Source organism: Cervus elaphus, chromosome 13, assembly GCF_910594005.1.
Source record: "Cervus elaphus chromosome 13, mCerEla1.1, whole genome shotgun sequence".
NCBI classification, from domain to species: Eukaryota; Metazoa; Chordata; class Mammalia; order Artiodactyla; family Cervidae; genus Cervus; species Cervus elaphus.
Window position 1 is genome coordinate 60,397,436 of NC_057827.1, and position 25,752 is coordinate 60,423,187.

Below are 25,752 nucleotides of genomic sequence, written 5' to 3' on the forward strand. Positions count from 1 at the left end.
GAGATAAAGCAGAACCCTGACTGTGCTCCACTGACCCTTCCCTGGCTTCACCCTGTCTTAACCTCTGCATCCTCCTTAGTCTGTGACCTCAGCGGAGAGCTCTCCATATATTTGTTGAATGAGTAATTGTATGTGAGTGATTTACTGCTCTTTAAATATATAAATTAGGTATCCTTCTGAAAGGAGAACACTCGCTTGAATGTGGATGAGCTCTCTTTGGTGCTAAAGAGAGGTGTGGACTCCTACCTAGAAGGAGCTAGGAGTGGACCCATGGGGGTCTGACCAGGGTCAAGGTCACCTGTGGCAATCACAGTGGAAGAAGGTGACAGCCAGTAGCAGATGCTGTTCATGCCCTTCCTGGGCTTGCTGACTGGGCTTGCAACTGCCAGGGCTGCAGCTCTGCTTGAGGAAATTGACCCCACTTCCGTCCAGCCCCAAATAAGACATGGTCCCAAGTGCTCCCTGGAAAATGGCAGACATTATTTTAAAATGTCAGTCCCTCCCTCTCCCCGCCCTTGTCCTGGACAGTTTCTCTTTTGTCTGTCTCACTTAGTCACACATGGATTCATACATTCAAACACTCCATGTGCACTTTCCACGTTAAGCTCTGAGCTGTCTCGGGACAAAGGTAATCAACAGTCCCTGACCTCAGGGATTAGATCAGAAACTTAACAGGTCAGGCTGGCTGCTTTGACCAAGATTCCTAGATGAAATCTGTAATAACATGAAACCGCTAACTCTAACAAGGTGATCACCCTGTGCTGGCAGTGTTCTAAGCACCGTCTCCTTCAGACTCATGTGACCCTCTCAACAGCCCAGAGGAAAACGAGGTCCACACAGAGTCACAGGGTGCCAGAAATAGCCCTCCATCCCAGCACAACAGGTGGGGCCCTTTAACCAGGATCAGACCCCCCTTCCCGAGCAGGATTCCCTTCCATTATTGGGGCCACGTCCTCCCTGCCCTGTGCCAGGCAGTGGGCAGACCCTACCTACGTCCTCTGAATTCCCTCACAATAACACTGAGGGAGGAGGCTTCATACTCACTGGGAGATGAGGAAACTGAGGTTCAGAGTGCCCTAGAACACCCAGGTTTACGTGAAATGTCCGGAACAGCAAATCCATAGAGACAGGAAGCAGATTACTGGTTGCCAAGGACTGGGGGAGAGAGGGTGTGTTGGGAGGTATAGGATTTCTTTTTGGGGTGAAGAAAATGTTCTGGAACTAGATGGTAGTGGTGGTTACACAACAGTGTAAATATACTAAAAACCTTATGCTTTAGAAAACCATCATATACTTTAAAATGGTTAGAACGGTGAATCTGGAGCCCCCAGGAAGCACATGTTGGCCTGGATGTGTGCTCTTGCCGAGATCTGTGTTTTCCTGTTTTCATCTCAGGGTTGAGTCTAGACTTCTCACAAGATTCTGAATTCCTGGAGGGTAGGAGCCAGTTTGGCCCCAATTCTGGGGTCACCACAGCCCCTGCAGCAGTTCTGAGAGGTCACTCCTGTGCACGTCTCACTGGCCTTGTGGCCCCGATTCCATTGTACCTCACTTCTCCTCTTTTTCAGCGCAAATCCCTTTCTTCTCCGGGTCTCTGATTATAGCCGAGGGTCTCAATCTCGACTCATGCAAGTATCACCTCCTTTGAGGTGGGCCCAGACATCAGTCGTTTCCCGGGGGATACTGACATGTAGCGGGGCTCAGGCCTCCAGCCAGAGGCAGGCAAGGCCGTGCACAGTTCATCTCTGCAGCCCCAGGACCTATCTCTTGGCAAACGTTTGTTCAATAAATCAATAAACATAGGAGTTTTTTGTTTATTTGTTTTTCCGCTGTGAGGCTTGCGGGATCTTGGTCCCTCCACCAGAGACTGAAACGACGCCCTTAGCAGTGAAACCTCAGAGTCCTAACCACTGGACCACCAGGGAATTCCCTAAATATGGGTTTGTTGAGTAAATTAACATGTAATCTTTTATTTGCTGTATACAAGCAAATACACAAAAGACAATTCCATGCACTGAATGGGAAAAATAAAATTCAGCACTTACAAAAATGAAATCAATAAAATAGGTAACTAATAAGAGCCTATTGTATAGCACAGGGAACTCTACTCAATGCTCCTGGTGACAAAGAGGGGATATATGTACACATATAGCAGATTTGCTTGCTCTACAGAAGAAACTATCATGACATTGTATAGCAACTGGACTCCAATAAACACAAATAAACTCTAAAAATCACTTTTAAAAAAGAGCAGGAAATGATGAAAGATATTACGGATATCAGATGCTCAGGTTCAGGCAGAAAAATCACATTACAGTGGTGCTAATGGTAAAAAATCTGCCTGCCAAGGTGGGAGACACAAGAGATCCAGATTTGATCCCTGGATCGGGAAGATCCCCTGAAGGAGGAAACGGCAACCCACTCCAGTATTCTTGCCGGGAAATCCCATGGACAGAGGAGCCAGCTGGGCCACAGTCCACGGAGCTGCAAAGAGTCAGAAACGCCTGAGCATACGCTTGATGATCAGTGTTGAGCGAAATGCAGGGCAGAACAAGTCCTCTTTATGGATGTGGGAGCTGAGATCGGTTTGGATAAGAGGTTTGACAAGAGTCTGTTTCCTGGGAGTGTGAATGCAGTAGGTACTGGGCTAGGCCCACATATTATTCATGTTCCCACAAGCACCTTGGGAGGACCACATCCTGATTCCCCTTTTGCCGATGAGGAAACAGAATCGCAGGCTGAGTGAGTGCCAGAGCTGGGCCCGGCTTCCTGGTCCTTCTACTATTGGACCAGGCAACTGGCACAAAGATCACAGAACAGATAACCTGCTTTCAGCAAATAATGAACATCCAGCATCCCAAGGTCTGCATCAATGGTGACAGTGAAGACCAGCTTGGCACCAACACGGACGGTAAAACAAGAAACAATTCAAGTGACGTGGCCTGTGTTTGATGCCTGGAGTCTCTCATCACATGCTCAGCTTTCCTGGCACACCTGAGTCTGCTTCCTTATCCCATGGCTGAGGCCACAAACATCTGAGAGCAGCCTGTGAGTGATGTCCCGAGGCTCATTCACTCCACAGAACCCAACAGCATCCTTGCTTCCCTCCCCCTACAACCTCTCTCCAACATCACCTCTCCTCCAACATCATCTTAAATCAGACCAAGGCTTGACTGCCTCTCCCCTCCCTGACCCGGGCCACCTCACTGGCCCTCCTATCACCACCTGGACTGAAGTGACAATCCCCTCACTGGGAGCCCGTCTCTGTAAAGTATAAATGAGGCCAGGCCACAGCCCTGCTCAAAACCCTCTAGAAGCTTCTGCTCACACTTAAGATAAAACCCCAACCCCTTCCCTGGCCTCCCAGGCCCTCCCTCTGGGCCTCGCCTCCTCCTGCGTTGCTTTGCCCAGCAGCCAGCAGCCACGCGGGTCTTTCACACACCCTGAGGGACCGCGCACTGCTGTTCCCTCTGCTGAGAACACTCTTCCCCCAGGTCTTCCTCGCCCAAGACTTCCCTTCAATTGGTTCTCAGCTGAAGCGTCATCTCCTGTCCCCAGACCATGCAATCTAAGTGACCACCCACTCGGTGGCTCAGATAATAAAGAATCTGCCTGCCATGTGGGAGACCTGGGTTTGATCCCTGGGTTGGAAAGATCCCCTGGAGAAGGAAGTGGCAACCCACTGCAGTATTCTTGCCTGAAGAATCCCACGGACAGAGAAGCCTGGTGGGCTAAAGTCCCTGGGGTCACAAAGAGTCAGACATGACTGAGCAACTAACACTTTCACCCCCATCAGATCTTATGATTTTATTACCTTTGTAGCCCAGGTCACCTTCTATTTTTCTGGCGCTATTTTTGGTTTGTTTATTTTCTGTCCCAGCCTCCCTGCCCTGACTGTGCATACGCACAGTGACCCTTCCGTCCTGTTCACCACTGCATTCCCCAAACCTTGCACAGTGCCTGGCATATAGTAGAGTATAAAAATCTTTGCAAAAGAAGCAAATAGTAGCTACTGAGGACCTGTGAGGTGCCAGGCATGTACTAAGGAGCTGGAATTCTAAGTGGACACAGCAGACACATGGCAATGACTTATATCTAGCAAAAGACCCAGGCATCAATCAAGAAATTGACTAGATATTTTAAGAGTAGGATGACTGCTATAAAGGAAAATGAAAAGTTCAAAGAGTGTGTGCATCTATGTGCGTGGTTTAAAAATGTGCGCAAATTCTCTGACACTCCTTTACCAAGAAATAGAATTCCCTCTGCCTAGAAGGTGAGCAGCCTTGGTCACTTGATTCCGAGGAGCAGAAAGCAGCAGAAATGATGTTGCATGACCTCAGTTACACCCTCAAGGGCGTTCAGCTTCCACCTGCTTCTCAAGCTTGGAACCCAGCAGCCATGCTGAGAGGAAGCCCAGGCCACACGGGAGCATCATGGAGGTGTTCTGGTGAACAAGACCAGCTCTGGACCCAGCCAACAGCCAGCACCAGCCACCAGACACCAGCAAGGAAGCCTTCCAGATGGCTCCAGCTCCAGCCAACTGATTACAGCCAGGTGAAAGACCCCAAGCGAGACCCTCCTGGTGAAGCCTGTCACCCTCTGTAATTGTCAGAGGAAAGGACAGGACATTTGTTTTTTCTTTAACCACCAGCTTTTGGGGAGACTGACTCCGTGGCCATAGAGAACCAGAACAGGGAATGTGGAAGTCAGGGAAGGTTTTCCTGGAGAATATTTGAACTCAGATCTTCCCAAGCTGAGGTTAACTACTTTGTGGGGGAAGCCTGGCAGACACGAGGACTAGTGTATACTCCTACAAAGGAGCTCTTCAGTCACTAAGCCATGTCCGACTCTAATCAACCCCGTGGACTGCAGCACTCCAGGCTCCTCTGTCCTTCACTATCTCCCGGAGTCTGCTCAAATTCATGTCCATTGAGTCAGTGATGCTATCTCACCATCTCATCCTCTGTTGCCCCCTTCTTTTTTTTTGCCTTCAATTTTTCCCAGCATCAGTGTCTTTTCCAATGTGTCAGCTCTTCACATCAGGTGGCCAAAGTATGGAGCTTCAGCATGAGCCCTTCCAGTGAATATTGAGGATTGATCTCCTTCAGGATTGACTGGTTTGAGCTCCTTGCAAATGAGTACGTGAGGATTAAATGAGACGAGAAGCACAGGGCTTCCACCTCAAAATGGGAGGACTGAGTACTGGTTCTTCCTAGTGTTCTGGGTGAGTAATAAAATCATTCTAGAACTTTCACAGTCCTGTTTGTTTCCCTCTTTAAAACATGTCCCTTGGCACATAGTAGGGGAACCAAGTGATCCCATTCCTGTCTCCACCACGGCTGTGCAATCTTGAGGGAGCCAACCTCTCTTCTGGCTTCTCTGTCTCTCTCTCTCTCTTTTTTAATGGGGGCTATCTTTGAAGTCTTTATTGAATTAATTAAAATATTGTTTCTGTTCTATGTTTTGGTTTCTTGGCCATGAGGCATGCAGGATCTTACCTCCCTGACCGTGGGTTGAACCCACATCCCCTGCACTGGAAGGCAAAGTCTTAACCACTGGACCGTCAGGGAAGTCCCTGGTTTTTCTAAAAATAAAATAAATGCCAAAAACCAAATCAATCTCAGTGCTCTGAGCTCCTTAAAGACAGGCACTATGGGAATGCAGGCTCACGCCTTTGTGCTGCCATAGCTATTTTTGGCCCCATCGGCCTCAGAAGCAGGTCTCGTGGAGGGGGTGTACGTGCTCTTCCTTGAGGGCTGGTATACATCTCCTTCCTTGACCGCAGCATCTGAATCACACACAGGGACGAATGGGCCATCGCTGACATTTACAAAGTCGGCTGGGTCCTGAGCCCTGGCGGCTGCCGTGGGCTTTTCGGTCGGGCCCTCGAGCATGTGTGCTCTTTGCTTTGCCAGAGTTCACCCCTTGTCCACGTCTTGCAGAAATACCTCCACCCAGGGGTTCTGGGGCTGACCCTGGGGATCACAAGCCTGGTGATGGCTGCCCCTAATGGGGCATGAGTGGTACTCTGGATAAATCTTTTCTGTTGAATACCTAGGGGTGTCCACACCTCCTTAAGGCATCCTTTCATCCATGAGTATCTAAACAGATACTCCTTTCTCTGCTTAAAAATGGTGCCAGAACCATTTTTAAACAACTCCCAACCTGTAGGTCAGTGACCTAGTATTTATTATTACTAAATAGATATCATTTTTTATTAGTTATCATTAATATTACTTATGAGATGCCATTGAGTGAGTGTTAACTTGGGTTCCAGGTTCTGTGCTGTGTGAACTTTATAGCATCAAATTCTCACAAGTGCCCAAATACAGTCATTAGCCTCATTTTACAGATGTGGAAACTGAGGCTCCAAGCAATTAAGGCTCTATTGCCCAAATCACTTAGCTCATGAACAAGGCTGGACCCCAGATCTAGAAGGCAGGACAACCAGGCTGAGCCACTGTGTTGTAACATCACTTTTAAGTATGTTGTCTTTGCCAAATACAGGCTGTATAATTTCCAGGCTTCACTGCAAAGCCCCCTCAGGTAAGTGTCACTGGCTCCATTTTACAGATGAGGGAACTAAGGCTGAGAAGTGTAAGACGTGCCCAGTGTCACAGAGCTAAGAGTGGAAGAGCTGCATCTGACTCCAAAGTCTCTTGACTTGACTGCCATCCTCTAGGACGCTGGTTCTCAAAGGGTGCACCCTGGCTGGGGTAGGGATGAGGGGGGTGGGGAGTGGAATCAGTTTGACCTGAGAAAGTTTTAGAAATGCAAAATCCTTGGTCCCACCCCCAAACCTACTGAATCAGGAATTCTGGCGATGGACTCTGGCAACCTGTGTTTAAACAAGCCCTCCAGGGGATTCTGACCATACTCCGCTTTAGAGAACTGCTGGTCTAGTGCCTCCCACAGTCTGCAAAACTTACAATGCAAAGCACTGCGGGCAGAGCTTGGGAAGCAAAGCATCTCCACACAAAGTGGAGATGCTGTCCAAGAATCTTCCGCATTAAAGAACACTTTCCAGGATCCTTCTCAACCATCAGGCAAGACAGGGCAGGGCTATCTCCATAGACGTCCAAGGCTGCTGGGAGTGGCAGCTGAGTTGGGGGCCCACAGGGAAATGTGGGCCGAGCTGCCCCTATGATCAGCAAGTTCTAGTATGGAAGTGGGATGGGGAGAGTAGTGCTCTTGAAAGTTTCACGGTGGAACAAAAACAAGCACAGCAAAAACAACGAGAAATAAACTGAAAAACCATGTTGCCTTTGCCAGAAGAAGGGTGGACAAGCAATAGATGACCCATCATCCTGGTCTGCCCAGGACTAAAGAGTTTCTGGGTGAGAAATGGAGTATTTCCTGCCATATCAGTAAACAAGGATGTCACAGTCATCAGCGATTGCAGCCTCCAAAGTGAGTTCCTAAGCCTTGAGGGCACTCAGGAGGGAGAAGAATACCTGTGACATCAAGACTGCAGCCACTCCCTATGGTGAGCCCCGAGGGAGCTCAAGATGTAAAAAATACGGGATTCTGGCCCAGGACAGCTGAGATACATGTGAAAGGAATGATTGCAGTGAGCCCAGACTCTTTCATCTTCCCATACAGAGAAAAGCACTAAATTTCTTAACTTGGGATATCTGGCTTTCTTTAAGTAACAATACTATTTTGATGTTCAGGCCACCTGTCCTTTGTTGCAAAACTTCTATATAACCCTCGCTTCCTTGGAACAGTTCTCCCAGGGTCACCTGTGATGCTATCTCCCAGGCTTGAAGTCCTAAAAATTCTCATCTAATAAAACATAATTCTCAACTTTTAGGTTGTGAATATTTTTTAAGTTGACACTGGGATGCAGAGCTTCCAGGGCTAAAGCCAGGAGAGTTCCAGCCAACCCAAGACATTCTGCTTGCCCTGAGCAGCCGGGCAGCAGCAGGTGCTATTTGGATGAAAGGGGAGACCTGCCTGGCCACGGGGATGATGCCCCACAATTCTGGCAAATATTTCTGTTCCATCCTTACAGGAGTCTTTACCTGTCTGCGTGAGCAGGTGCAGAGGTTTCCTTTGTGTGCTCTTTCTCCCCCTACCCCAGACACACACCCTGAGGTCCACGCTCCTGAAGAAGGACATTCTACAGCAGGGCCCCTCCTGTGTGATCCTGATACTCCTAACTCCTCTGCTTCAGCCACTCTAAGGACTGTCCAGCCTCCCTCTGCTCCTGCCTATTCAAGGTCTACCTGGGAATTCTCCCATGTCATCCTGGATCCTCCTTTCCTGCCCTTTTCAGAATTAAATACACTTCCCCAAAGCACCATTTCCTTTCCCAAGTCTATCACTCACAGGGTGCTCTTCATCAGAATGATTTTCATGGAACAATTAGCAGCATATCCAGTATCCATTACACGAATCCTCCAGTCAACCCCATTGGTGGGTGAAAACCTTACACCTTCAACTCAGACTTAAGTTTACCAGCCCTTTCTGAACCCTCCTACACTGTTGGTAGGAATGTACATTGTTGCAGAGACTATGAAGAATAGGCAGATGCTTTAAAAAACTAAAAATAGAGCTGCCATAGGATCCAGCAATCCCACTCCTGGATATATATCTGGAGAAAATCATAACTCAAAAAGATACAAGCACCACTGTTTACAATAGCCAAGATATGGAAGCAACCTAAGTGTTTTTCCACAGATGAATGGATAAAGAAGATGTGTTATATATTTATGGATGTGAGAGGTGGACTGTGAAGAAACCTGAGAGCGGAAGAATTGATACTTTTGAACTGTGGTGTTGGAGAAGACTCTTGAGTGTCCCTTGGACTGCAAGGAGATCCAACCAGTTTATCCTAAAGGAGATCAGTCCTGGGTGTTCATTGGAAGGACTGATGCTGAAGCTGAAACTCCAATACTTTGGCCACCTCATTGCAAAGAGTTGACTCATTGGAAAAGACCCTGATGCTGGGAGGGATTGGGGGCAGGAGGAGAAGGGGACAACAGAGGATGAGATGGCTGGATAGCATCACCGACTCGATGGGAATGAGTTTGAGTAAACTCTGGGAGCTGGTGATGGACAGGGAGGCCTGGCGTGCTGCGATTCATGGAGTTGCAAAGAGTCGGACACGACTGAGTGACTGAATTGAACTGACTGATAGATATATATAAAACATTACTCAATCATAAAAAAGAATGAAATAATGCCATTTGCAGCAACATGGATGGACCTAGAGATTATCATACTAAGTGAAGTAAGCCAGACAGAGAAATATAAATGATACTACTTATGTGTGGCATCTTAAAAAATGATGCAAATGAATTAATTTAGAAAACAAACAGACTCAAAGACTTAGAAAACCAACTTACACTACCAAAGGAGTGGTGGGTGGTGGGAGGGATAAATTAGGAGGTTGGGATCAACTTATACATTTTACTATATATAAAATACAAAATCAACAAGGACCTACTGTATAGCACAGAAAACTCTACTCAATTCTCTGTAATAACCTATATGGGAAAAGAATCTGAGAAGAAATCGATATTTGTATATGTATAACTGAATCACTGTGTTGTACATCTGTAACTAACACGACACTGTAAATCAACTATACACCAATATAAAATTCAAAAACATCTTACCAGCCCTCTGAAAATCATGCAGAGAAGGTGGCAGTGCTAACACCCCAACCCAGGCTCAGGGCCTCGGCCTCTTAAGCTGTGTTCTCAGTTTTTTTTTTCATTACTCAGGCCGTGCAGGTGAGGACGAGTCCCCTTGGGCCTCCAGTGCACCCAACACAGGGCTGGATGCAGAGCAGACACTCAACAAATGTTCACCAGGTAAACCAGAAGCCCTTGTGAGTGGCGGGGATGCAGGCACCTCTGATGACCAAAGGATCAAAGCCCTGCATCCTGGGAAACCCTTTAGTCCTGGCCAAATCAGGATGATGGGTCACCTATTGCTGGAGTCAGCCAGACGCTCGGAGCCAGTGTATCCAGAAAGATGGCAGGAAGGACTCTCCCATGGACATCCTCTGCAGAAGATGGGCCGCTGGACCGTGAGCTCCCTGCGGGCAGGAGCTGCCCCTCTCTTGCTCACCATTTACGTCCTAGCTCCTGGCATGTGCCAGTACCTGGGGAGCTCTGTGCACACCTGCTGAACGACCACACAGCCTTCACAGCATTGAAGCCCTGTTCCCCCTGGGGGAGGCTAGTTCCTCAAGGATTACAGAATGAGCAGAAGTTGTGCATGTGGCCATAGGTCTGTCTGAGATTACTGGGCTGTACTCAAGGGTGAGCTTCTGGGCTGAGCTCAGTGAGGACCAAGAGAGTGTATAAAACACATTCTCCATTCCTGGTCTAATCTACCAGGCATACCAAGGCTATGGAGTTGCATCCACTCCCCTCCTGCCCAGCGTCCATATCGTCATCCTTGGGTTACAACCCCTCTACCTGGATTTTCCTTTGAGAAGCCACCATCCCCTTAACCCCTATCCATAATACTTCAATTGTCCAGGGTGGTCACATGGCCCAGGCCTGACCAATCAGCACATTCAATCTCACAGGCTACCATGATTGGTCCAAGGATGGACATGTGGCTCAAGCTGGTCCAATGAATGTCAGCCTTGGGAGCTTTGGTTGAATGATTAAGAAAGAGAAGCTCTCCTAGTGAGGAGACGACTAACTGCAAGGCTGATGGAATCGTGGAAACTGGAGCCACAGGGACTGGGCCAGCTTGAGAGAAAAGGAGACCCAGGAGAAATCAGAAGAGGGAGATGGAGACAGAAACCCAGTTCATCATATAAGGCCTGTTGCTGGAATATTCCAACACACGAGCCAAAAACCAAACATCTCTCTCTAGCTTTCGCATCACTTACGCCACTTCAAGATGGGTTTCTGCCACTCCTAACTGAAAAAGTTGCGTCATAGAAACAAACGACACCTGCTGTCCTGTCACCCAGAAGGGCCCTCAGGCCCCACACTTACACGAGGCTTCTGCTCCCTCACACCTGGCAGTCCTGCCCACTTCCCCTTCTCTACAGTCCCCTGCCTGGCTTCAGGCCCTCGTGGGTGATCTGGGGCCTGGAGTATCTCAAGGGTCCCCACTTGACCCCAGTCAGGCAGCTCACCCCAATCCACCCCCTGTGTTGTCAGGACAGTTGAGTTTCTGAAGCAGATGGTGTGTTACTTCTTTGCTTAATACCTCCATGGGCTCGTGGCTACCAAGAGCAGGGTTTCCTACAGGAGGGGGTGCAGGTCCCTGTAGGTAAGTGAGCTGGTCTTGGCCAGCACATGGAGCCAGGACCCAGACACATGGTAATATAACAGGAAACGTAAGCTCCTTTTGCTTCTCTTGCAAACCTTCTGATTTCTTTCTAGAGAACATCTCTGCACAGGGCGACTGTGGCCCTGACAGGTCTCTCCAACCTACTGCGCTCCCTTTTTAGCAGAAAGAGAGAAGGCCTCGAGCTCGGAACCTGCCATGACAGGCCGGGACGTTAAAACGCTGGTTCGTGTCCATCACCTTTGTTTCTACAGTCACCTTCTATTTATGTAAGTGATTCCGGTTTTGCATTCAGAGTAGTTACAGAAAGTTTCCTTTGGAGACTAATTTGTATAAACACAAAAGTAAGTCTGTTTAAAGTAAAAAAAAAAAAGAAAGAAGGCAAACCACAGGAGGTATTTGGATGTGGTGAATGTTTGGCAAACAACGGTAAAACAGGATGAAATGTAACCTACTCAGCCAGGCACACAAGGCCTTTCACTGTCCACCCCTTGACACTGTCCACCCATTCCTTCAAACCGTCGGAGGGGCCTGGGCCTCCCAAGACGACTTACAGAGTCAGACCTCTAAGACTCTGCTCTTGCCGTTCCTCTTGCCCCGATGCCCTTTCCCCATAGCCTCCTCATCAACCTAGAACAACTCCACTTACTATGAAGACCCAAGTCAATGTCACTGTTTCCTATGGTTGGAGTGGGTCCAGCTACTCTAGGATTTCCAGTGGGCCTAGAGAGCAATTTCTGTGCTCTCAAGTGACTCTGTGTGGGTTCCTTGAGGCCAAGAGATCCCAGAAACCAGAATGGTCTTTCAGGTCTGCGTCTGGCACTAGAGGCTTAGTTAGCACAGGATGAACTGAACAGGCTGTAACTGGGGGATGTGGATCCATCAGGTACCAACAGGCCTGGAGGGAGCGCAGGCCTGGAGTCTGAAAAGTGGAGGGAGAAGGAATTCTAAGGCAGGGAAGGGAGTGAGGGGCAGGGGCCTGAGGCCGGGCCCCACAGCTTTCCTTCAGGAGAGAGGAGAAGGGTGAGCATATTGGGATAGTAGGATCCTGTGTGGTACTGCCACAGAGGGCCTGGTAGGCTGAGGTTCTTGACTCTAACTTGCATCTGAATCCCCTCAGAACTTGTCAGGATGCCAACTCTGAAGCCCCACCCCAAAGGCTCTGACTCGGTGGGTTACAGTGAGCCTGTGAAGCTCTACTTTAAAATGAACACTTCAGGTGACGCTATGGGCCACTCTCTGAAAAGCACTGAGCCACAAGTGTCAGGAAAGACTGGACACAGGTAGGGACCGACAGCTTCCCTGGTGGCTCAGAATCTGTCTCTAATGCGAGAGACGTGGGTTCGATCCCTGGGGAAGGGAATGGCAACCCACTCTAGTATTCTTGCCTGGAGAATTCCATGGACAGAGGAGCCTGGCAGGCTGCAGTCCATGGGGTCACAAAGGGTTGGATGCAACTGAGATACTAGCACTTTCACTTTTTTGGGGGGACCTACAGACAAAATGCAGAAATACACATGAACTGCCAAAGGTCCCCCAGCACACTGCATCCCCGCCTGGACACCAGAGCCTGGAAACAGGGCTTACCAGAGAACAAACCTCCTCAAGGTTATTTCAAATATGCCCCAAATAACTCAACGGAGATATGTTTAATGAGGTGGATCCACACACAGTGCTGGCACATTCTACAGGCTGCAACTTGGGTGATCCAACCAAAATACAGAACCTTTTGTTACAGATCTTATCAACTGGTGATTGTAGACAGGGAACTTAACCCCTATGGGTCAGGACTGAGGCTCTTTCTGGCTAAATAAAGAAGCCCTCCTTTGTTTGCAATCAAATTGTTCAGAGATGAAATCCAGGCAAACAAGTTGGGGTTGGGGAGGGGGAGGTTAGCAGAATAGGCTGCAAATACCCAAGAGGCATCTGTGTAACTTTGCTCCCAAAGCCTCCACTTGGGTTCTATACTAATTGCTGTCTTACATGTGAACGAAAATCAGAAAACGCAACCGTGCCCACGGGAAGGGGATTTCAGGCCAGTGTCCGTGGCTGCCCCCTCTTCAAGGTCTGGCCTTCGGAACAATCCAGGCAGAGTCACTCATCAAATGGAGATTGACTTTTATCTGATTACCCGATGGAGAAACATCCTTCTCCATCTCACAGGAGCACGCTGTGGGAAAGGCGTTTTGCAGACTGCAGGGAAAAGTTAGGCCTTGGCTTCCCTCCTGCTCGGCCAGTGGAAAATTACAAAGAAAGCAAGGCTGCCCTCTGCTCTCCTCAGGGGTTCTTCCTGGGCCCCGGAAAACACAGAGAGAAACCGGAAACGGAGGGAGCCTGCTTACCCGGGGCGGAGAGGAGTCTGGGAGGCGGCGGGGGCGGCGGGGGCGGCGGCAGCGGGGGCGGGGGCCGGCACTGGCAGACGTGTTGACAGCTGTCGGTCACCTTGGAGCAGGACTTCTGGGGCTCGCCGTGCGTCACCTGCAGAGATGGGCACAGGTGCCCAGAAGAAGCCAGTGAGGCAACTGGGAGCCCAGATGCTCTCTCCCCACCGCCCCCCACACTCCTCACCACCCCCGGCCTGGGCAGGAAGGACGGAAGCTGGGTTGGCTCAAAGGAAACTGCGTTATGGGAGGCTGGCCTAGCAGGACTGGAGAGCAAGGTTTCATTTCTAGCCCTGCCAGGAGCCAGCCATGGGATGGGGGCAATAGGCTTGGGCACCCGTGAGAGGCAGAGGAGTGCTCGAAGGTGAACTCCTAGAATCTCCCCACCGAACAGACGAGGAAACTGAGGCCCAGGCGGGAGAAGTGGCCCCCTGAGGCTCTCACACCCAGAAGGTGACAGAACGCTGATTCCACCTCCTCAGTGACCTGACCCACTGCCTGCTTCTCCAGTCTTCCTTGCTCCGGGGTAGGACCAAACCCTGGCCTCCTCTCTGGCCACAGCTCTGGATGGCCTTCCTGTGTCCACTCTGGGCCAGCGTCCCCTCATCTTGAAGGAGGACCTTTACCCAGCCAGGCCTCCTCTTTGGTGGCTGTGTGACTAAGGGGACTAAAGCAACATTCCCAGTGTTATCCACGAGGCCCGCGAGTGGTCTTGTGGGAAATACACCTGATCAAACTGCCTGCACTCAGCCCTCACCAGCCCTGAATGCCTGTCCACAGCTCAGGAGATCCACAGGGCCCTGCGCGGGAGGGCAGCCCTCCCTTCATGCTCTGGCCCTCTGCTCTGCTCTGCTCTCAAAGCCCTCTTTCCCGTCCTTGGCTCCTGGCCATGCTCCCGCCTTTTGCACTGGCTGCTCCTGGAATTTTCTCCCACACCTTTCCCCCTCCTTTACCCGTTATTCAGCTCGTTATTCAGTTATATCACCTCCTCAGGGAAGCATCTCTGACCGCCCTGGCCAGGTCACCTCGCCATTACAAGCTCTCCTGGTACTGGATTTCATTCTACGGGACAGAAATCCACATTGGAGTGTTTACCCAGTTCATCCTCCTCTTACTGGACTCTAAGGTCTGTGGGGTCAGGAGCCAGGCCTTTTTCCTCTTGCCTTCATATCACCTAAGCAACTGCCTGAAATTTACCAGAATCCACACCTCCTGAATCCTGGACTGGTGCTCTTTCGACTTCAGTCTCAGCTTCCCCATGTGTAAGCTACAAAGGGGAGCAAAAGTGGGTGGGTGTTCACCTAGGGGATGCCAGCCCTGCTTGCATGTTAGAATCTCCAGGCATCTTTAAAAGATACTCATGCCTGAGCCTCTCTCATGCCACTCAAATCAGAATTTCTGCAGGTGGAGCTGGGCATGCGAATTTTGTTGAAGCATCCCGGGTTAAACTTCTAGTGCATAGTCAGTGAGAGAATAGCTGGTTTAGACACACTCCCAGCATCCCTCCCTATGGCAGACCGCCATACATCTTTGATTCTAGCATTCTCTGCCTGTACCGGAGAACAGTTGATTTAGACATGAAGGAAAGGGTTGGTGGTCACCTGCTACCTCAGGGAGGCCCACAGTTTATTTCTCTGGCTGTCATCTCCCATGAGTAGAAACCCACAACCCCAGTTTCTCAGGAACTGGCTAGGTTAGGCCTGCCTTTAGAGGCCAGTGTAGACCTGTCTTTGGAGGCCAGTGTAGACCTGTCTTTGGAGGCCAGTGTAGACGCTCTGCTGCACGTGTCCCGGGCTGGCAGAGATGGCCAGCAGGGCTCAGCTGCTCCCTTGACACATGGCAGATGTGAGCAGGAAGGGTGAAGGCTGCAGGAGGTGGACTGACTTACAGCCCTGACTGAATATCTACAAGGCTACGAAGCTCCTGCTCACCACCTTTTAGTGTTTTTAAAGCACCACTGACTGCATTTCAAACCCTGGAAGGCCATCTTATCTCGCAAGAACATATCCTCAGATGGTGAGCCTTTTCTCAGTTATCTTATGGAGACGATGAACTCCTTAGACGTCACGGCCAAACCACTGGGTTCTCCCCCAGCGCAGTGGTCAGCCCTCTCCTCACCCATCATTGACACTGTTCTCTGGATTACGACCTTCCAAGACCCTGGGGCCTGCTTGAAAGCTCCCTTCTCCCAACCTCTGGCCTCTGAGATCGCTTCTCCACTGAACTCCACCAAGTGTGTGAACATCAAGCAATGCCATTGCCAAAGCAATTACTCCCCCCACCACACCAAGGTGCAGTTCACACGAGAAGGTTCACGATGAGCACGTTTGTTTAACCTAGCCCAACCCAGTGACCTGTTTTTGTGAGAGGCTAGGAGGGCACAGATGGATCAGAGGGCTTCATGTGATGAAATTACAAGCAGAGAAACCAGGACCGAGTTTCGAGGTAGAAGGGGGAGGGGAAGTGAAGGCACACCCTACATCTTAAGCATCTGGTCTTTAGTATCATGGTCCCACTGAAAAGTGAGTGAGCACAACTGCTTAACCAGCCACAAGAACACACTAATGTTGTCATCACCCTATTAGCCAGCCTGGGTGGGCTGTCCTTCTCCCGGAGGTGGGGGTCCACTTGGGTCCCTCACTGGTTTGGACCAGTAGAAGCCGGTGGCTGCTGAACCTCCCTTGACTGACAGCTGGTAACACAGGCCCTTCATCCACATCTGTACATCCTTCAGGCCCAGCTCTTACATGGTCTTCCCAGGCAAGCTATCCTGAAGCCCACAGCCCCCAGAATTAGACCCAGCTACCCAGAGCTGCCCCTTCACTCCATAAACCCTCCTCTCTGGGGGCGCTTTCCCCCTGTTACGTAATGTCTGTCTCCCTGCTCCCCCCCCCAACACACACACACACACACACACACAAGTGGTGAGCATTTTGGAAGAGAAAGGCAGGTGGGTCTGTGCTTGATGAGTCCTGATGGAACATGACTTCCTGAGCCTTGCTGTGTGTCAGTCCCATGACACAGGCGCTGATTTCACCACGAGAATAATCGAGAGATGGAGCTGGTATCATCCATACCTATAGGACGACAGGCTGGGCAAGGCTGAGTGATGGACCAGAGTTGCCCAGGGCCCGGCACTCGGCTGGTGCTCAGTGCAAACGTGTGCTGTGGAAGGTCTGCCCGGCAGTGGGCAAACATGGAACCTACCCCGTACACCAGCTCCGGGTCCACTAGTTCCACCGATCAGCAGTGTTTTGTTTAGACTAGTGAAGAGGAATCCGCAATACCACACGCTTGTCTCAATCCCTGGCTGGGTTGGGTTACATCTTGGGGAGTCTCACAGGAGAGTAAACTTGCCCCTAAGTCACCTGCTGTTAGCTGGACTTGACCAAGAAGGAGCAGAGGCCCAGAGAGGGTCAGTGACCCACCTAAAGCCTGTGATCACCTTTTATTCCAGTTTTGTCATCACCTGACTTCCTTTCCTCTCTGCAGTGTTCTCCTGAGGCTGAATCTCGAGGTCCAGAGAGGTCCCGAGAGGTCCCGCAGTCCCTGGCATTTGGTCCCCGGCACTGTGGTCTGGGGAACACGGGGCTCGTGGCAGCCAGTTTCCACACCTGGCTTCCTCAATATAAATCAATTTTTGTGAAAATCAATTAGAAAGAAACCCTCCAGACAAGTAGAATGGATAAAATCTTGGCTGGAGGCGCTGGAAAAATAATCTACAAATGATAATGAGTCCCTGAATCCATCCACTTCTCCTCATTCCATGGCCACAGCCCTAAACCAAGTCACCACCACGTCTTCACATCTCCCTGACTCTCTCCAGGGCTGCCTGGTAAACCATAGGAATCATAAATTATAGGACACCCTGTAAAGTTTTAGGTAAACAATAAACATTTTCAAGTATAAATTTATCCCAAAGACTGTATGGGGTATTTTTATGCTTAAGAATAATCCATTGTCTATCTGAAAATTTAACTGGACAGTCTATATTCTTTTTAAATAATTTTTTTGATGTGGACCACTTCTTTAAGCCTGTATTGAATTTATTACAATATTGCTTCTCTTTTATGTGTTGGTTTTTTGGCCACCAGGAATGTGGGATCTTAACTCTCTGACCAAGAACTAAACCCCGCACCCCCTGCATTGGAAGGCAAAGTCTTAACCACTGGACCACAACGGAAGTCCCCAGCTTGTATTTTTGTTAGCTAAATCTGGCAACCTGACTCTCATCAACCCCTTGCCTCACTCCTTCTCTGAATCCTAATCTTGTGTTGAAGCTGGTTGGAGATGTCTAAAATGCTAATTTAAGACTGTGTCATCTCTTTCTTAGAAAAACTTTCCTGGCCCCCAGAGGCTTCAGGATCAAGTCCGAACTGTAAGACATAATGTTAGTGGCTTACAACAGAAGCCTCGCCTGGGGAACCCCTCCCCGGGGTTCTTCCAATGCCCTGCCCTCTCCTCCCACCTGGGGGCTGTTCCCTCCACAGTCTGGACACTTCACTCAACTCACAGTTGCATCCTGACTCCTGACTTCTTGTTCCTGTCTCGGCTAAAGCACTGCACCTGCATTTTCTCTGGATCTTCCACCAGCTTCCATCTCTAAGCTATTTGCTCCTACTGAGCGCACTTGCCTACCATGACTTAACAATCTCTCCAGTACCAGACTGTCAGTGCCATGAAGGCAGGGACCACTAGATCCCTTGCCCTTAACACGGGTCCTGGCAGACAGTAGGTGCCGGATAAATGCAGCTGACTAAATAAGTGAAGCTGTAATGACTGTCCACAGGGGCGGGGGCTTGGCAATCGCTTGGGTCCGGGATGGTTCCTTGTTGCCGCTCAGAGACCCACAGGCCCGGATCTGAGCCTGTCTCCTCGATGACTGCTTTTGGAGGGCGCCCACAAAGATGATGGCTTCTGGCATCTTTTATCAAGACAGGCCAGCACCACAGTAACTTGATGAGACACACTCCTGTCACACCTAATAAATTCGCCAGCCTGTCATCCTCTTTACTTGCAGAAAAAAAGGACTCATCTGGAAGTGAACTTAGAAGAACCCTAAATCACAAAAGCTCAGAATCTCAATTCCAGACACATGAAGGAAAAAAAGAGAAAAGGTTTAACAGTGCCCCCACCAACCTTGTGGCTATTTAATGTCATCTGACTTTAATGATTAAGTTTCTTTTCATCCAGGCAGCAGCCAGAGGCTCCGGGCTGATCTCAAGGTTGGAACCTGGTGCTTGGAGGGACCACACAAAGCTCTGGCTTCATCAACCATCCTGTTAATTACAGGACTTGGTTGTGCTGGCTCACACTGCCAGATGTTTACAACTCCTCCAGCAAAAAGCTCATGAAAGCATAGACAGATTTTTTTCTATTCAAGAAACTCCTATGACGTCACACATGATAATCTCTCCACTTAAAGGGAAACACATGGCTTTGCTCACTTCAAGTTTTCTCCCCTCTCTTCTCCTGAATTCAGCTCTGTTGCTCAAAAACCAGATCAATTCATTCCAAAGCCCCCTTTCCCCTTGGCTTCTCAGTCCTTATCATTTGTAGATTATTTTTCCAGCGCCTCCAGCCAAGATTTTAACCATTCTACTTGTCTGGAGGGTTTCTTTCTAATTGATTTTCACAAAAATTGATTTATATTGAGTAAGGACATCTGAAACACACACACACACACATACACACACATCTGCTGGTGGAAGTACTGCCTGGCTGAAGGACACTGCTTAAAAAAGGAGCTACTTTACAGAATTATTTCTCTTGGTGGTGGGGGTGTGTGGGGAGGTGGTAGGTCTGCTGTCTCTTTCCTGCTAGTTCCCACAGCAGAATTCCAGTTCTTGGAGATTAACAACGTCACCATGTTGCTCTCCATACTAGCTGGAAAAGTCTCCCAGAAGAGGGCAAACTGTAAACAAATGAATATAAAAAGGAAGTGAGCTGAACATCTGAGGTTCAGCTAAAAGTTGAATGAGAAGAACTGGTCCCAAACCTCCCAAATGTTTAGAAGTGACAAAATTCTGGATCCCAAGAAGGCACAGCTGAGTTTAATAGCTGCTGTTTCACACATTAAACAAAGCTGTCAGTTCCTAAGGGAAAACAATTATGAGTGAGACAGGCAAGTCAGAGAAGAAAGCAGAGGATGGGCCTGGTGCTGGCCAGGGGTGGTGTATACAGCCCACCGCCCCCACTCAAGCAGACCCACTTTCTCAAGCTTTCCACCTAGATAGCTGGTTCCAGCATTAGGGCCCCTAGTTCTCTCCCAGTGGCCACCAGGGCTGCCGTCCAAACAGGACTGACCAAGCTCATTCTCAGCGGGGCCCTGTCGCTTGGGACAGCTCATGAAACTTGGTGGCCTGGCAAGCAGGGTTGCCCCATCCCTTCTTCTCTGGACAGTCACCTCATACTCAGGGCAACTATCTGAATAGTCCCCAGCCCCCAAAATGCCACCAGGAGAACACAAAGCTGCAAATATCCCAGAGTGGGCATTTCAATGTCTGAAATGGTAAAAATGTCCTCCAGACCCTGCTGAACCTCTAGCAATTCAAAAGTGTTGCTGGGACTATGTGGCGATCAACGGCTAGCCAGACAGATGCGCGATGTTACTGTTGGTGACTTCCTAACATCAACAATGGCAGAAACAGCTTCCATTCAGTGTTTAGCATGGTCGAGGCACCACACTAAATCATCTTTGTCTCATCAGGTACTTATAATTGCACAGTGAGGAAGTAGACATTAAGGTCCAGAGAGGTTAAGCACACTGCCTAAAGTCCCCCAACTGGCAAGGGGCAGAGCTGGGGCTCAAAATTCACCATGCATATGTGCTAAGTTGCTTCTGTCTTGTCCAACTCTTTGCGATCCTAAGGACTGCAGCCTGCCAGGCTCCTCTGTCCATGGGATTCTCCAGGCAACAATACTGGAGGGGGTTGCTGAGCCCTCCTCCAGGGGATCTTCCCAACCCAGGGAGCTGGCAGCAAATTGCACCTCTTCACCATTCCAATGGACCACTGACTGTATTCTGGGAAGCTCTACGGAACATCCCATCTAACCATCTCTCTGACCCTAACACAGGTCACTGGAGTTGGTGGCTATTTGGTCTCTGTCCTGGGGGCATGGTGGGCCCAGGGTGAGGATTCCATCCTCAGGCAATCCTTACAGATGGACAGCACCTTCCTACATCCCCCATCAGTGGCCACCTTGCAAAATCTGTCCCACATCCTCAGCTCCACTACCTGCAAGAGTAGTGAGTTGAACCACTTCTGAGTTGAAGTGCAGTTAAAGAAGGCTACTGTGAAGTTTTACTAGTGGCTCTGATAGGAAGGCCTGGTGTGCTGCAATTCATGGGGTCACAAAGAGTCGGACACGACTGAGCGACCGAACTGAACTGATAGGAAATCAAGAAGGTATATTCTTGGGATCATTTTTCTCCTTCTAAGTTTGCCAAAGCTCTAAGGTTTCTTTCTCTGCATTTCTGCAATGGAATATTATCATCCAGAAGGCATTCCCTGTGACCTGTGTGCTCCAAGGTGCTGTCCTGCGGGCCTCACTCTGCAGGCCAGGACTGAAGTCTCCTTCAGGAGTTTCTTATCTTTCCATGGCCAAAGTACGGGGAGCCAGAGCATCTTTTCTTTCCAACTCTTCCCGGGACCAATCGGACGGGCAACCGCAGAAAGCCAGGGTCGTGGGAGTGAAGGGACAACCACCCGCTACCCCGTCCTGCCCAGGAGGTCGTCCTGGGCGCGAAGCCCGCGCCGCCGCTCACCTGCACGAAGCCCCAGAGCGGGTGGAGCGCGCAGTGCAGCAGCAGTGACGGCCAGCAGCAGCCTCGGCGCAGCACCAGATCCCGGAGGAGCATCTCGGCCCGCGGCTCCCGCTCCCGGGGCGAACTGTCAGGGGAGGAAAGCTCGAGTCAGCCGGGCGCCACAGGCACCATCCTGGTGGCGCACCCGCACCCGCAGCAGTCCGCACGCGGTGGGCACTCCCCGCACCCTGGGGCACCCTGGTGACCCAAGCCTAGCCCTTCACTCCGGCTTGCACCCTCGCCGACCCTTGGTGCACACTCACGGAGGCCGGCATTCCGGAACTCACTCCGTCGTGGCGCACGCCCCCGAAATCCTGTGTGCGTACCCTGGCCCCAGGCACACCTCCAGAAACAGCCAAGCGCTCTTCTCGAGCCCATGCACCTCCCCGAAACAGTCGTGCACAACTCTCTCCCACTGTAAGCACACTTCAAACCCGGCGGGCGCCGCTCACCCTGCGTGCACACCCACAGAACCTGCCGCTCACACCCACCGACTCCTGCCCGCACACTCGCTGACCCCCGCAGGTACGGCACCGTGAAATCACACGCCGCGGGCACCCTGTCTGCCCCGCCGGCCCTCACTGCGCACACTCCAACAGAGGCACCTCGGTGCGCTCCCCGCTAGCCCTCGCGCGCTCCGCCGAGCCCCGGCCTCCCGCCTCAGGGAGGGAGCTTCCCCCGCGTCTCCATCTCCGCCCGCACCCCTCCAGTGCCTCACGCCACCTTGCCTGGCGGCGGCCCCCACCGATCTTCGGCGCGGGGAAGAGAGGTCCTCGCTCGCTACCCCCGCCCGAGGCAGAATCTGATCGCGAGCCGCCGGACGGCCCCCATTTAAAGCCAGCCGCCTCCCCAGTCCCCCGCCCTCTAGGCGGGGCCTCGGTCCTCACCCTGGCGACTGCGCGGGCGCCGAGGGGCTTCACATGCCCAGGAGGAACGCCGGGCACTGGAGCAAAAGTTTGCGCGCGGCTTGGGCCTCCGGGGCTGCTGAGCCCGGGGCCCGGGCAGGGCGCGCTCGCACGGGGCGCAGGGCGCGGTGGCTCCGGGCTGCGCCTGGCCGCGCGCGGGCCGGAGGGGCGGCACCCCGTGTCCAGGGCCCGGGCGGGCTGCCGAGGCGGAGGCGGAGGGCGGGGAAAGTCTCCCCCGAGCCTCCCGGAGCCGGCAGCGCGTGCCCTCCCTGGGTCCCCGCCCTTCGCGGTGGCGCCGCGCGGCTGCCCGGGGCGCGGGGGTGCCCGGGCTCGGGCCGCCCCTCACGCCGGCCAGCGAGAAGCAGCGGATAGAGGCGCTGGCTGGGAGTGCCCGCTCGGGCCGCAAGGCCGCGGGCGGAAGCGAAATAAATAATGCACGAAAAAGGAAAACAGACGTGAGCCGAGCCAGAGCTCGCCCGCCTCCCGCCTGGTGCTGCGCGCCCGCCCGCGCTCCCCGCCGCCGCCGCCAGCGCCGCTGCAGTGATTCCTCGTCTCCATCTAGCGAGGCTATTGTGTATTGGGCGCTTTATAATTTATTTATCCACCCGCGAGGAAGAGGACTCCCAGCTCCCGAGGGGTCTTGCTCCTTGCCTGCTGTCCTCTTCCCCTCCCGGCCCCCCTTACAAGTTTCTTTGAGGCGGCGAGAAGGGGGTAAGGACTGACTTGCGGAGACCCCTCTGTGGCGATCGATCTTTGCGGACTCCCTCCCCTCCCCCGCCCCATTCCGAAGGAGGAGAAAATGCCCGGGTGGCCCGGGCTGGAGGTGCAGGCCGCCCCTCCCGGGGCCAAGTGCTGTGTTCTCCCTTCTGTGGTCCCGGGCCTGGACACCGCTCCGGCCAGATGACTGCATCTTGGAAGGAGTTGCCGGTGACTCCTGGGGAGGGCCTCTCCACCCGCCACCACTGCTTTTCACAAACTCCTATTTGAGGCGAGATTGTCAACAAGTCGGTGGCGAAGTAGCGGGTTATATCTCTCTGAAACAAGCCGCCCCGGGCCCCCGGCCTCCACCGCAGGTACGCACGGCCTCTTCTGATGGGGTGGAAGCACTTGGCAAGCGCTTTGATTGATTGAGTGGCCTTCCAGAGCACCCTACTCCGTCCTCCCGCAAGGCATGGACAATCCTATTTTTAGCTGGGGTCAGGACAGCGAGCGGAGAGCCTGACATCATCGCTCATTCATCGATGGAACATTTACTTAGTTTCTTTCCCCCATCTCTCCAGGCACCCTTGTCACCACATATAAACCCACACTCTTTGAGTATCAGCTGCTCTGCAAACCAGCTTTCAGACAAATTTCTTAGCGACCTCTTCTGTGCTGAGTGCTGACCCCAGGCGATTCTCCTCCACACACTCTCTGTAGAGACAGACGCATCTGAGCCAGTGAGATGCTTGGATCCAAGCGAGAATGAGGCCCCGCCCCTTCCCTCTAACAGCTTGGGGTCTGATCTAGGAGACATCCAAATCCCTGGTGGCTCAGAGGTAAAGAATCTGCCTGCCAATGCAGGAGATGCAGGTGCGATCCCTGGGTCGGGAAGATCTCCTGGAGAAGGAAATAGCAACCCACTCCAGTATTCTTGCCTGGAGAATCCCAGGGACAGAGGAGCCTGGTGGGCTGCTGTCTATGGGGTCGCACAGAGTCGGACACGACTGAAGTGCCTTAGCAGCAGCAGCAGCCAGTATTCTTGCCTGGAAAACCCCATGGACAGAGGAGCCTGTAGGGGCTACAGTTCACGGGGTTGCAAAGAGTCAGACAGGACTGAGGCTGAGCACACACTAGGAGACAGATAATAAAGCCAGACAGTCCCCTGTCCACAGCCATCCCACTGTCCACTGGCATTCTGCTGTCAGCTCTAATGTGACAAAACCACAATAAGCGGAGGACAGAGCAATGAAGACTGGAGGGAGGGTCAGGAAAGCCTTGCAAGATGGGGTAACCTGCCAGGAGTGGGGGAATATTTCAAGCATTGGGAACCCCTTGGACAAAGATGTGGAGATACTTGTTCATTGGTTCATTCATTCCATATATAGTGTCTGGGAATACCTACTAAGGATCAGATAGACCATTATGTACTGGGTATGTGATAGTGGACACATCAGCTGTTGTTGCCTTTAAGGAGCCCACCATCTAGGGAGGAGGGAAGATAGTTCTGGTGTTGTGAGGGAGAAGCTTCCTGGATGACTTTCTTTCAACAATGGTTTGAAGCAGGAGAATGAGGCATCAAATGAACCCTGTTGATCAGCTGAGGTTAAAATAACACTGCATATTCTATTACCTTCCCATTTAAGCTAGCCAGGGCATTTGGTTAAGTCCGTGACTTCAATCTTTTCTTGTGACAGCAGCCCCTGAGGTTAATATGGAGCTCTGTGCTACTGAAAAATGTTCTTAAATCAGATTTTAATTCAATTCTTACATCTCTGTGGGGTAAATGTGATTGCCCCATTTGATAAGTTCAGAGATAAGGCTTTCCAGAATCACACAGTTGCTCACCTGGGATTCAGAAGTCTGGCCCCAAACAGAAGACTGATACTTCAGGAGAACCTAGGTGGGTTATGTGTGCTGGTAAGCCTGCGTTATCCACTCTTGTCATCAGTATTCCTATACTGAACCCTGTCTGTCTGTTTCTTGAGTGTCACCTGGCTCCACATTCTCCCAACTCTCCTAACACGGTGAAATATGACACCTGCCTGAGGGTGAAAACAAGGCTCTGTCTTGGACCCCCTGGTGCCATGGCAGGACCCAGGGAGGCTTGACTCCTCTCATCCCTTCTAGACCCAGATGGAAACCCATACCTTCTCTGGGATGTCTGGGATCTGCCTACCTGGGCCAGGCATCTCTACTCAGAAATTCAGAAAAGTTAAACCTTGTAGCAAATTTTGACCAACAAAAGACAAGAGATGGGAAGGGCCCGGCATATGGATGGTAGCAGTTCCTTTGACCTGTCAGGAGATGTCCAGGAGATGTGATTGAGTAACTGGCAACATTTTTTCCAAAGATGCAGCCAGCTCAGATAACACACAACCTCATATTTACTGCCCACCTTCCTTCGGTGGCTCAGTGGTAAAGAATCCACCTGCTATACAGGAGACCTGGGTTCCATCTCTGAGTCAGGAAGATCCCCTGGAAGAGGAAATGTCTACCCACTCCAGTATTCTTGCCTGCAAAATCCCATGGACAGAGGAGCCTGACAGGCTACGTACAGTCCATAGGGTCACAAAAGAGTCAGACATGACTGAAGCGACTTAGAGGCAGCAGCAATTCCTTCCTCACTTCCTTTTTCCTTTTATTTTTCTTGCCCTAGGACTGTAGCCCTCAATAAAGTATAAGCAAGCAATCA

The 25,752-nt window shown here is 51.1% G+C and overlaps 1 protein-coding gene across 5 annotated transcripts in view; it reads right to left on the bottom strand.

Annotated features, from left to right (window-relative positions):
• The window catches only part of PRIMA1 (proline rich membrane anchor 1), a 66,369-nt gene extending 43,890 nt beyond the window's left edge, over positions 1-22,479 (bottom strand). For 3 of the 5 annotated variants that reach the window (XM_043922395.1, XM_043922396.1, XM_043922391.1), the window contains exons 1-3: positions 22,177-22,303; positions 21,415-21,538; positions 13,608-13,743 (exon numbers count right to left, since the gene is read on the bottom strand). In XM_043922395.1, coding sequence (XP_043778330.1) covers positions 13,608-13,743; positions 21,415-21,507 — 229 coding nt within the window. In that variant the 5' untranslated portion in view covers positions 21,508-21,538; positions 22,177-22,303. Of the gene's footprint in view, positions 1-13,607; positions 13,744-21,414; positions 21,539-22,176; positions 22,304-22,340 lie in introns of those variants that run through there. The other 2 variants (XM_043922392.1, XM_043922394.1) reach the window with 2 other exon arrangements.
• Between the last annotated feature and the right edge of the window lie 3,273 nt (positions 22,480-25,752).